The sequence below is a fragment of the Blennius ocellaris genome (assembly GCF_963422515.1).
Source record: "Blennius ocellaris genome assembly, contig: SCAFFOLD_186, whole genome shotgun sequence".
In the NCBI taxonomy this organism is placed as follows: domain Eukaryota; kingdom Metazoa; phylum Chordata; class Actinopteri; order Blenniiformes; family Blenniidae; genus Blennius; species Blennius ocellaris.
The window spans coordinates 7,501-20,691 of NW_027662251.1; the positions used below are offsets into that span (position 1 = coordinate 7,501).

The window sequence follows — 13,191 nt, forward strand, 5'->3', positions numbered from 1 at the left end:
GTCTAGTATTGCCCTGGAGTGGAATTTGGTGTAAACCTATGAATACTTGTGTTTCACAACAAATTGTAAACAGACTGTCGTTGTTTTCAGGGCTTTTATTTTGAAGGATTTCCTTCCAGTGTTGCGGCCGTGCGCTGGCTTATGTTTTACCGTAAAGGCGTTAATCAATTGAGTGTGGGCTCGCTTGACGGCAGTAAAGAAAACCACTCTTCTTCTTTGCTGGAGGATCCCAGAGGGTGGAGGAGGGAGGAGGTGATGATGGAGGCCCTGGCTGACACCCTGAAGGGCCACCCGGGCCCCTCGCTGCTGCTGTGCGCCCTGCTCTTCAGGCTGCTCTCCCGGGCGCAGCAGGAGCTGCCCGTGCCCAAGGTGGTGCGGCAGGACGCGTTCCGCCACTGGAGGTGGAGGAACCTCAGCCTGTCCCTGGTGCACTCGGTGCTGACTGGGACCTGGGCCGTGACCTGGTGAGTCCCCCCCCCCCCCCCCCCCCCTCTGCGGGTCTGACCGTTCTTTGGACTCCTCTGGGCAGCTGCCCAGGGCGCAAGCTCACCAGGGGGGCGCGCACCGGGCTCAGACGCGGTCTCGTGACTCCGCCCCCTTTCTGCTGTCAAGTTTAAAATCAGACCAACATGGACACAAAGTTTCTCTTTTATTACTGAAACAGATCAGAGGAATGTTTTTTTTTAATGAAAACAAATAAGCTGAGCGCGTGAAAAGTTAAAACGCAGCTTCCGGAGCCGACGGCTTTGAGTGGTGCGTTCAGGTGCATCAGGTCAGTCTGGTTTCCCGAAGAGTCCACCACTGGGGAGGGAAATGAAACGCTCCCACTGCTGCATGACGTCATGACTGCGACTCCACATGTTTAACAACTGGAAGAACCTGGCGGACCAAGAGGCGCCTCCTGGGTTTTCCTGTCAACGAGTCACGTCTCGACTGGAAACTCGTCTAAACCACGTCGACGTTCCCAAACGAAACGTGAATCACGTGTGAAAGCTTTTAGGAGGAAGTACGTTTTCCTGGGAGGGACTCATGACTCGCAAAACTTCAGTTGTTTTCACTCTATGGAGGATCGTTTTACTCAAAACGTTCGTTTATTGTCGACGTGTAAAGAGGAAACCAGGAATCACGGGAAGTCGTCACTCCCCCCTGAGACCTCCGCTTCGTTTGAACTGATCTTTTAGGATCAAATGATCAAAAAACTAAAAATAAAGTACAAATGGACTTGAACATGTGTGGTTCAATAGAACAAGAATGTGTGAGTGACAGCATGTTTCCCTCTGCAGTGTGTTGGTGTGGCCTCAGCTCCTCACCAGCCTCCACTCCTATCACACCCCCGCCGCCTACCTGCTGGTCTGCATCTCCTCCGGTCAGTGAACGCACCGCCAGCACCCACCAACACACTATGAGAATAATAAGAATAATAATAACCGCACACTGCTTCACTGTAATAATAATAATAATAATAATAATAATAATAACCGCCAGCACCAACACACTGCTTCACTTTAATAATAATAATAATAATAATAATTATTATTATTATAATAATAATAACCGCCAGCACCAACACACTGCTTCACTTTAATAATAATAATAATTATTATTATTATTATTATTATAATAATAATAACCGCCAGCACCAACCAACACACTGCTTCACTTTAATAATAATGATAATAATAATGATAATAATAATAATAATAATAACAATGACAATAATAATCACAATAATTACCGCCAGCACCAACCAACACTGCATCACTTTGTTTGTGTTTCAGAATAACAACAACGATGATGATGATGATGATAATAATAATAATAATAATAATATAAATGATAATAATATTAATAATAGTAATAATAATGATAATAGTACTACTACTACTAATAATAATAGTAATAATAATGATAATAATAGTAATAATAATAATAATAATAATAATAATAATTATTATTATTATTATTATAATAATTATAATAATAATAATGATAATAATAATAATAACTTTATTTCTAGAGCACTTTTCATAACAGTTTTTGCACAAATGGATGGAAATTATTACTGGTGGTAAAATACCTAAAAGCCTCAGTGGCTAGAAAGAGAGCGTATAAAATAAAAGGGGCATCGTTTTCTTAAAAATAGATCAATGGAATAAAAAATCAGTAAAAACCAAAGGGAAGCTTCAATTAAAAGTCAATAGAAACTGTTTTTTAGAGGAGATTTAAAAGAAGTCAGTGTTTGGATAAGCCTCATCTCCTCTGCAACAAACACACTGCATCACTTGCTTTTGTGTTTCGTTATAATAATAATAATAATAATTTATTTATAGAGCACATTTCAGAACGGTTGTTGCACAAAGTGTTTTACAGTAAAAACACAATCAAAGCTCAGGTGAGATAAACAACCATCAAACAGGTGGAAATCGTTGGCCACGCCCCCTTTTAACGGCCAGGAAACAATGAGTCACACCTTTTTACAACTGAGCTCATTAAATCAAACACCTGCAGCCTGTTGACACTCACTTCTTTTAAATCTGGACTTTAAACACTTTAAACACAAGATTTTACTCATTAAATTCCCTTTAACTTCACAAAGCTCTTCCTTTATTTCCTCCTCTTTAATCACTTTGATTTAATCTTTTTAATGAACTTAATAGCTAAAGATTAATAATAATATTTGCCTTGCTTCAATGTATTTCCTTGTAAAGGCCAGTGTGTCTGAATGCTGCTATTGAAATACAATTTCCTCGCCTTAAAATAAATAATTCACCTTGATTGTGTAAAACTGATCAGATTGACATTTTATTTCCCATTTTATCAGCGAGGTGATTTGTTGCGTGGTCAACATTCCCTTCTAACAGCACGTACACTGTTGCATAGTTGATGTGTGTGTGTGAACAACACGTGATGTCCAGCGTGTCTTTGTCCTCCCAGGCTACTTCGTACAGGACGTCTGTGACATTGTCCTGTCGGGACACGCTGGAGGCTCCTGGGAGTTCCTCCTCCACCACGCGCTGGTAAGACGTTTCCCCCAAACCTCCACCCAGTGAGTTAGATAAGGGAGGAACTGTGACTTGTTTTATAGAATGTATAGAGAATTGTAGTCGAGCAAACTACTTAGATGCTTCTGGATATTTTGCTTTGAACTTGTTTTATTTGAGGCTTCCAGCAATCAACCAGTAGACATTTTCCAAAAATCAAATTTTTTTTATTTTACAACTTATTTTTTATCAAACCATAATTTTTTTATTCATTATTTTTAAACTCTGAGGTGATTCATTCCAAAAGTTACGGATTCAGATTCCAGTTCGGCTTCAAGCACCGCAAACTCTTATTTTGAAGGCGGCGACCCAACGCCTGATCGACCAACAGCCACGTGACCAAGCTTTCAGTTGTACGTGTTTATTTTCTAGTTATTAATCAGTTATCTATTCAGCAAACGACTGGACCCAGGATGTGACGGTGTTTGTAGGTTCGATTGCATTGTTGATTCAAAGATGGACTTTAACTCATTAAATCAAACATCCTCTTATTTACAGTTTATTTTCTGGTTGCTTAAGCACGATTTCTCAAAACGCGACACACAAATAGCAGAACACCTCAGAAACCTTTGCGAAATGAAGGATTCTTATCAAAAATATATACCAATTTATGTATTTTAAAAAAACGGATTTTGTCACCATATGAAACACACACGTTCCATATTAGGGCTGCAACTGACAGTTATTTTAATAATCAATTAATCAGTCGATTATTTTTTCGATTATTCAGTTTAATAAAATTAAAAAAAATTTAATTGTAGGACCAGTTGATATTGAACGAACCAAACATCAAAATGTTATGATTATTTAAAAGCACATAACTGAACCAATATATGGATGTAAACAATATAAATACATAAATATATAAGATAATGATAAAATAAGATTGAATGTCCCTGAGGGACCACGTAAAGTCCAGTTTCCTCCCGAGTGACCAGACTGGTGAAATATTGCTATAATAACCTTTACATTTACACTTCACCGCTCCACAGGTAGGTGGCGCTACAACAGAAATCTCAGCCGGGCGGCGGACCTTAACAGTCCTCTGTTGTTGTTTACATCCTCCGCTTTGCACTGCTTGTTTTGTTTTGTCTCCCTGCATCGGAGCGCGCTCAGGCGGCTAGCCGCTAACGGGCTGTCATGGCTAGTCCGTTAGCGGATAGTCCGTTAGCGGCTAGTCTGTTAGTGGGTAGTCTGTTAGCGGCTGGTCCGTTAGCGGCTAGTCCATTAGCGGCTAGTCCGTTAGCGGGTAGTCTGTTAGAGGCTAGTCCGTTAGCGGCTAGTCTGTTAGCAAGCCCCGATGATGTCTTCGCGCATCCAGAGCGGGCTCCGGCAGCAAGCCCGTTAGCGGCTAGCCTGTTAGCAAGTGACGTCGTCCCACGTCGGAGTGCGCTCTGGTGGCTAACCGGCTAGTTCGAGTGCCGCGCTGCAACTTTGACGTTTCGGAGAGCGCAAATGCCGGTCGAATGATGCATAAAATCGCACGACACAACAAATCGACAATGAAATTCATTGCCGACGCTTTTAATAATGGGATTTAATCGATTCGTTGTTGCACTTTCCACAGTTTACGTAGTTTTCCTTTAATCTCCGTCGCTCTCCTCCTCCAGCTTTGCGTCGACACGACATCATGGAATGCGGAAGCGGCTGAAACGAAGCGTCGAGTCGCAGAATTTCGCCTCCAGGAATTTTAGTAATCGAATTACTCGAATAAGTGGAGGAATTGTTTCTGCCTCTCCGCGACGGAGGCGAACTCAGGCTGGGTTTCCTTAGCATCCGTCGGTAGAACTCGGCCAAATACAGCGACGGACACGACTCTGTAGTCCAGAATAGATCCAGTATCACAGTCAATGTTTATGTCGTCACGTTGAGACGATAAAAAAAAAAAAGGGACCGACTTAATTCATCAGTGTTTCTCCTGATGGAACGGAATAAATCCACGAGTCGTCCTCCTGCCAGGATAAACACAAAAAACTCCTCTTTGGACCCTTTTGGGACTTTCTTTGTTTTTCTCACTGCCAGAGTCTCTAAACCAACAGACCAAATCAAACAATTGCTCTGCTGAAGCAGTCTAAAGTTTACAACAACAACAAACTTGGTACAAACTAGAGTTTATCATAGTGTACATACACACACGTACATCTATATCTATAGTCCATTAGCGACTAGTCTGTTAGCGGCTAGTCCGTTAGCGAGCAGTCTGTTAGCGGCTAGTCCATTAGCGACTAGTCTGTTAGCAAGCCCCGGTGATGTCTTCGCGCATATATACAGTATATATATATATATATATATATATAAGTCACACTGAGCAGGCTATGTATTTACCGATGGTACGCCGCTCGGCGCCCGGGTTGCCAGATCAGTAGAAACGATGTAAAACCCACACACCTCGATAAAAAAACCCAGCCTGAATCTCAGCCTGTGTAGGAATCGTGTGAAAACCGTAAAACTACTATATGTGTGTACAAGAAGACGTGGTAAACACACGAGAGTAAGGAACAGGCGACGTTAGGGTTCGTGGAGATCCACGCTCAACTGGTCGTTCGATACGAGCCGACCGAATCGAGACGACGCGGCGAGGAAGAGAAGGAGGAGCAGAATGAGGGAAAAAAATAGAGCGCGGCTTTTATTTTGTCGGAGCCGTTTCCTCCGGCGTCTGTCAGCGACGTCAGTCGCACCTCGATAACGAAGCAGCTGCAGGTAGGAGAGTATCCAGAGTCGTGGAAAAATCCGAATTGGAGCTTCAACACAGAAACGAAACAGGTAGATACGAGTCACTGTGAGTAAAAAAATAAAACAATCAGAATTGTGCTGATTTTCCCTGCAGTGCGAACGAAGACTCAGTCGGCGTCATGATGGCGGGAAAGACGAGCAAAATGAGGGTCAAGAGGAAGAGTTCTGGTTCAGAAACGCCCAGATTCTAATGTCCTCAATCGTCCCCACAAAACTCTATAGACACTCTCTATAGAACCTGCGTCTTGTACTTCTCTCTATAGAATCTATGTTCTGTACTTCTCTCTATAGAACCTACGTCTTGTACTTCTCTCTATAGAACCTATGTTCTGTACTTCTCTCTATAGAGTCTATGTTCTGTACTTCTCTCTATAGAATCTATGTTCTGTACTTCTCTCTATAGAGTCTATGTCCTGTACTTCTCTCTATAGAACCTACGTCTTATACTTCTCTCTATAGAATCTATGTTCTGTACTTCTCTCTATAGAATCTATGTTCTGTACTTCTCTCTATAGAGTCTATGTTCTGTACTTCTCTCTATAGAATCTATGTTCTGTACTTCTCTCTATAGAGTCTATGTCCTGTACTTCTCTGTATAGAACCTACGTCTTGTACTTCTCTCTATAGAATCTATGTTCTGTACTTCTCTCTATACAATCTATGTTCTGTACTTCTCTCTATACAATCTATGTTCTGTACTTCTCTCTATACAATCTATGTTCTGTACTTCTCTCTATAGAATCTATGTTCTGTACTTCTCTCTATACAATCTATGTTCTGTACTTCTCTCTATAGAATCTATGTTCTGTACTTCTCTCTATAGAGTCTATGTTCTGTACTTCTCTCTATAGAACCTACGTCTTGTACTTCTCTCTATAGAATCTATGTTCTGTACTTCTCTCTATAGAGTCTATGTTCTGTACTTCTCTCTATAGAACCTACGTCTTGTACTTCTCTCTATAAAACCTACGTCTTGTACTTCTCTCTATAGAATCTATGTTCTGTACTTCTCTCTATAGAATCTATGTTCTGTACTTCTCTCTATAGAACCTACGTCTTGTACTTCTCTCTATAGAATCTATGTTCTGTACTTCTCGCTATAGAGTCTATGTTCTGTACTTCTCTCTATACAATCTATGTTCTGTACTTCTCTCTATAGAATCTATGTTCTGTACTTCTCTCTATACAATCTATGTTCTGTACTTCTCTCTATAGAATCTATGTTCTGTACTTCTCTCTATACAATCTATGTTCTGTACTTCTCTCTATAGAATCTATGTTCTGTACTTCTCTCTATACAATCTATGTTCTGTACTTCTCTCTATAGAGTCTATGTTCTGTACTTCTCTCTATAGAACCTACGTCTTGTACTTCTCTCTATAGAATCTATGTTCTGTACTTCTCTCTATAGAGTCTATGTTCTGTACTTCTCTCTATAGAACCTACGTCTTGTACTTCTCTCTATAAAACCTATGTTCTGTACTTCTCTCTATAGAGTCTATGTTCTGTACTTCTCTCTATAGAATCTATGTTCTGTACTTCTCTCTATAGAGTCTATGTCCTGTACTTCTCTCTATAGAACCTACGTCTTATACTTCTCTCTATAGAATCTATGTTCTGTACTTCTCTCTATAGAATCTATGTTCTGTACTTCTCTCTATAGAGTCTATGTTCTGTACTTCTCTCTATAGAATCTATGTTCTGTACTTCTCTCTATAGAGTCTATGTCCTGTACTTCTCTGTATAGAACCTACGTCTTGTACTTCTCTCTATAGAATCTATGTTCTGTACTTCTCTCTATACAATCTATGTTCTGTACTTCTCTCTATACAATCTATGTTCTGTACTTCTCTCTATACAATCTATGTTCTGTACTTCTCTCTATAGAATCTATGTTCTGTACTTCTCTCTATACAATCTATGTTCTGTACTTCTCTCTATAGAATCTATGTTCTGTACTTCTCTCTATAGAGTCTATGTTCTGTACTTCTCTCTATAGAACCTACGTCTTGTACTTCTCTCTATAGAATCTATGTTCTGTACTTCTCTCTATAGAGTCTATGTTCTGTACTTCTCTCTATAGAACCTACGTCTTGTACTTCTCTCTATAAAACCTACGTCTTGTACTTCTCTCTATAGAATCTATGTTCTGTACTTCTCTCTATAGAATCTATGTTCTGTACTTCTCTCTATAGAACCTACGTCTTGTACTTCTCTCTATAGAATCTATGTTCTGTACTTCTCGCTATAGAGTCTATGTTCTGTACTTCTCTCTATACAATCTATGTTCTGTACTTCTCGCTATAGAGTCTATGTTCTGTACTTCTCTCTATACAATCTATGTTCTGTACTTCTCGCTATAGAGTCTTGTTCTGTACTTCTCTCTATAGAATCTATGTTCTGTACTTCTCTCTATAGAACCTACGTCTTGTACTTCTCTCTATAGAATCTATGTTCTGTACTTCTCGCTATAGAGTCTATGTTCTGTACTTCTCTCTATACAATCTATGTTCTGTACTTCTCGCTATAGAGTCTATGTTCTGTACTTCTCTCTATACAATCTATGTTCTGTACTTCTCGCTATAGAGTCTATGTTCTGTACTTCTCTCTATAGAATCTATGTTCTGTACTTCTCGCTATAGAGTCTTGTTCTGTACTTCTCTCTATAGAATCTATGTTCTGTACTTCTCTCTATAGAATCTATGTTCTGTACTTCTCTCTATAGAATCTATGTTCTGTACTTCTCTCTATAGAATCTATGTTCTGTACTTCTCGCCATAGAGTCTATGTTCTGTACTTCTCTCTATAGAATCTATGTTCTGTACTTCTCGCCATAGAGTCTATGTTCTGTACTTCTCTCTATAGAGTCTATGTTCTGTACTTCTCTCTATAGAGTCTATGTTCTGTACTTCTCTCTATAGAATCTATGTTCAGTACTTCTCTCTATAGAATCTATGTTCTGTACTTCTCTCTATTGAGTCTGTCTTGTACTCTATAGAATCTACGTCTTGTACTTCTCTCTCTAGAATCTATGTCTTGTACTCTATAGAATCTACGTCTTGTACTTCTCTCTCTAGAATCTATGTCTTGTACTCTATAGAATCTACGTCTTGTACTTCTCTCTCTAGAATCTATGTCTTGTACTCTATAGAATCTACGTCTTGTACTTCTCTCTCTAGAATCTATGTCTTGTACTCTATAGAATCTACGTCTTGTACTTCTCTCTCTAGAATCTATGTCTTGTACTCTATAGAATCTACGTCTTGTACTTCTCTCTCTAGAATCTATGTCTTGTACTCTATAGAATCTACATTTTGTACTCTATAGAATCTATGTGTTGTACTCCATAGAATCTATGTCTTGTGCTCTATAGAATCTACGTCTTGTACTCTATAGAATCTACGTCTTGTACTCTATAGAATCTATGTGTTGTACTCTATAGAATCTATGTGTTGTACTCTATAGAATCTATGTCTTGTACTCTATAGAATCTACATCTTGTACTTCTCTCTATAGAATCTATGTCTTGTACTCTATAGAATCTACGTCTTGTACTTCTCTCTCTAGAATCTATGTCTTGTACTCTATAGAATCTACATTTTGTACTCCATAGAATCTATGTCTTGTGCTCTATAGAATCTACGTCTTGTACTTCTCTCTATAGAATCTATGCCTTGTACTCTATAGAATCTACGTCTTGGACTTCTCTCTCTAGAATCTATGTCTTGTACTCTATAGAATCTACGTCTTGTACTTCTCTCTCTAGAATCTATGTCTTATACTCTATAGAATCTACGTCTTGTACTTCTCTCTATAGAATCTATGTCTTGTACTCTATAGAATCTACGTCTTGTACTTCTCTCTATAGAATCTACGTCTTGTACTCTATAGAATCTACATCTTGTACTCTATAGAATCTACATCTTGTACTCTATAGAATCTATGTGTTGTACTCTATAGAATCTATGTCTTGTACTCTATAGAATCTATGTCTTGTACTCTATAGAATCTATGTCTTGTACTTTTCTCTATAGAATCTATGTCTTGTACTCTATAGAATCTACGTCTTGTACTTCTCTCTATAGAATCTATGTCTTGTACTCTATAGAATCTACATTTTGTACTCCATAGAATCTATGTCTTATACTTCTCTCTATAGAATCTATGTCTTGTACTCTATAGAATCTATGTCTTGTACTCTATAGAATCTATGTGTTGTACTCTATAGAATCTATGTCTTGTACTCTATAGAATCTATGTGTTGTACTCTATAGAATCTATGTCTTGTACTCTATAGAATCTACGTCTTGTACTTCTCTCTCTAGAATCTATGTCTTGTACTCTATAGAATCTACGTCTTGTACTTCTCTCTATAGAATCTATGTCTTGTGCTCTATAGAATCTACGTCTTGTACTTCTCTCTCTAGAATCTATGTCTTGTACTCTATAGAATCTACGTCTTGTACTTCTCTCTATAGAATCTATGTCTTGTGCTCTATAGAATCTACGTCTTGTACTTCTCTCTCTAGAATCTATGTCTTGTACTCTATAGAATCTACGTCTTGTACTTTTCTCTATAGAATCTATGTCTTGTGCTCTATAGAATCTACGTCTTGTACTTCTCTCTCTAGAATCTATGTCTTGTACTCTATAGAATCTACGTCTTGTACTTCTCTCTATAGAATCTATGTCTTGTGCTCTATAGAATCTACGTCTTGTACTTCTCTCTCTAGAATTTATGTGCTGTACTCTATAGAATCTATGTCTTGTACTCTATAGAATCTACGTCTTGTACTTCTCTCTATAGAATCTATGTCTTGTACTCTATAGAATCTACGTCTTGTACTTCTCTCTATAGAATCTATGTCTTGTGCTCTATAGAATCTACGTCTTGTACTTCTCTCTCTAGAATTTATGTGCTGTACTCTATAGAATCTATGTCTTGTACTCTATAGAATCTACGTCTTGTACTTCTCTCTATAGAATCTATGTCTTGTACTCTATAGAATCTACGTCTTGTGCTCTATAGAATCTACGTCTTGTGCTCTATAGAATCTACGTCTTGTACTCTATAGAATCTACGTCTTGTGCTCTATAGAATCTATGTGTGTCCTGTGCAGGTGATCTGGTGCTTCCTGTATACGCTCTACACCCATGTGTACGTGGCCGGCGCCGTGGTGGTGCTGCTGGTGGAGGTCAACAGCGTCACCCTCCACCTCCGCCTGCTGCTGAAGCTGGCGGAGGCCCAGGCCTCCTCCACCTACTACGTGGTGAAGGTGGTCAACCTCTTCACCTACGTGACGTTCCGCCTGCCCACCCAGTTCTACCTCACCTGGTACATCGTCCACAACTACTCCTGGCTGGACCACGCCGCCCCCTTCCTGGCCTCCATGATGGTGATGAACGTCATGATCCTCATTTACTTCTACCGCCTGCTGCGCGCCGACTTCTTCACCAGGAGACGGAGCAAGGCGGAGCAGGGCGGGCGGCAGGTCGGCGTTCAGAGGTTCCTCAGCGATTGACTGCTTGAGTTTCCCGCCTCACTAACAACATTCCTGGTGGCCACGGCTGGTTTTCTCTCTGCCAAAGGACAAATTCCCCCCAAAACATGCAGGATATCGTCATTTTATAAAGAGAGAAACGTTGGTTTGATTAGACGTGGTGATGTCGAGCAGAATGTTGAAACGGAGCGTCGGGGTCGTCAGGTGAAGACAGAGATTAGATGTAGATTCGGTGTTTTGGTGTAGGAGAAGGTTCCTGCAGGAAATCACCTCCACGTACTGGAAGGAACCCTGAAGACATGCGACCGTGAGGCTGGGGGAACCAACACATGATCCTCCGAACCAGGAATACGCTTGTTGAAGTCAAACTTGTGATTAAAAAGCTTCTTCTTGACAGCAAAAAAATAAATAAAAAATGACCTTGTGTGGTGAGGAAGTCATTGGTTCTGAAATCAAAAATGACAAGATGACAGTGTTTGTAGGGGGAAATCTTCTAAACACAGCAAGAACCTGTAAAGTTTGTAATGCATACAGGAAGGTATAAAGCAAATTAAATTATAAATATATAGAAAGTATTGTTCCTACTACTTCACTCATCTCATTTAAGGACGTTCCTCTTGATTTGAGCTCCCATCGCAGAGCAAAATACCCTCCATTCAACATATTTGTGTAGAAAAAAAACAACAAAAAACAAGATATTAATTTTCTTTTACAGTCAATAACATGCAGAAATATCCTGTGTGTGTGTTTGGATGAACTCCTGTCCAGATGAAGTGGGAAAACAAAGAAGAAGTGCACAATACTACCCCCTGGTGGTGGTTTCAGGAATTGACGTTGGTCGACCTGGACCTCAGCTGGTCTGGACGGACTCAGACATTCTGGGTTGGCGTGTTTGTGGGGACAGATTCTTCCTGCATCAGAATATTGAGCTGAAAAAAACAACAACACGAAGCTCTGAAATCTAAATGGCATCAACTGTCATGGCTTTTCCTGCACAGTCGCCTCGATTCCAAACCTACGGTGGCCCTGAAGTGAAAACCACAACAACAAATCACTAAACAACAACAAATTGAAAAACACCATGTTTACCTTACTAGACAATCAAAAACAGAGCAAAGACTTCAACTAATGAAAGTAAAAGATGGGTTGTTAATAGTAAAATATCCATAACTCATATTAAAATATAAAGTGTGTGTGATTTAAAAACCCAAAACAAATACTGTTAAAAACTTTTATCAGTAAACTGGGAAAGGAAATGGTAGTTTTACTAGTAAACACATGGAGGCTGCAGAGTTGATGGTTCTGAATGGTTAAACACTAAAAAGACATGTACGCGACTCATTACTGCCACCCAATGGCCAAAAACAGACTTTGATTTATTTCTTCATAACGCATCTTTAATGCAGCTCCAGTTTTGTTTTTTTGTTTTTTTTTGGGGGGGGGGGGGTTGCTGTTTAAAGCAGCGGGGAAATTTGCTTTGAAGTAAATAATTCTATAAACATGGAAATATCATCAGAATGTTTAATTGGTTTATAAAATATAATCAAATCAGTATTCGGCACGTTGCTGTTTTGGGTGTTAATAAAGTTAAAAGTATGATGGAAACCTGAATCTGAGATTTTTTAACTTGCTTCTTGAAGAAATGTGAGAAGAGATAAAGAAAAAAATGAAATGACTCCTTAATCTGCACCAGGTCAAACCCCACGGAGGTGGAACCCCACGGAGGTGGAACCTGGAAGTAGTGGAACATTACTTTAGTCGGAGAACATTTGTAAACATAAATATATAAATATATAAGCAATGTGTTTTGAGTCACTGTGGTTTCTGGTCTTTTACTCAGTCAGTGTAAAACACAAATAAAACAGAGGCAGGAGTCGTTTGTATAAAAAAATTAATAAAAAAATAAATTAGGACCA

At 39.4% G+C, this 13,191-nt stretch overlaps 1 protein-coding gene across 3 annotated transcripts in view; it reads left to right on the forward strand.

Moving 5' to 3' along the window:
• LOC308147975 (TLC domain-containing protein 1-like) overlaps positions 1 to 11,664 on the forward strand; it is an 11,921-nt gene extending 257 nt beyond the window's left edge. The window contains exons 2-5 of one of the 3 annotated variants that reach the window (XM_080521370.1): positions 226 to 464; positions 1,284 to 1,366; positions 2,935 to 3,017; positions 10,895 to 11,664. In XM_080521370.1, the coding sequence (XP_080377496.1) occupies positions 256 to 464; positions 1,284 to 1,366; positions 2,935 to 3,017; positions 10,895 to 11,296 (777 nt within the window). In that variant the 5' untranslated portion in view covers positions 226 to 255 and the 3' untranslated portion in view covers positions 11,297 to 11,664. Of the gene's footprint in view, positions 1 to 212; positions 465 to 1,283; positions 1,367 to 2,934; positions 3,018 to 10,894 lie in introns of those variants that run through there. The other 2 variants (XM_080521372.1, XM_080521371.1) reach the window with 2 other exon arrangements.
• The last annotated feature ends 1,527 nt before the right edge of the window (positions 11,665 to 13,191 follow it).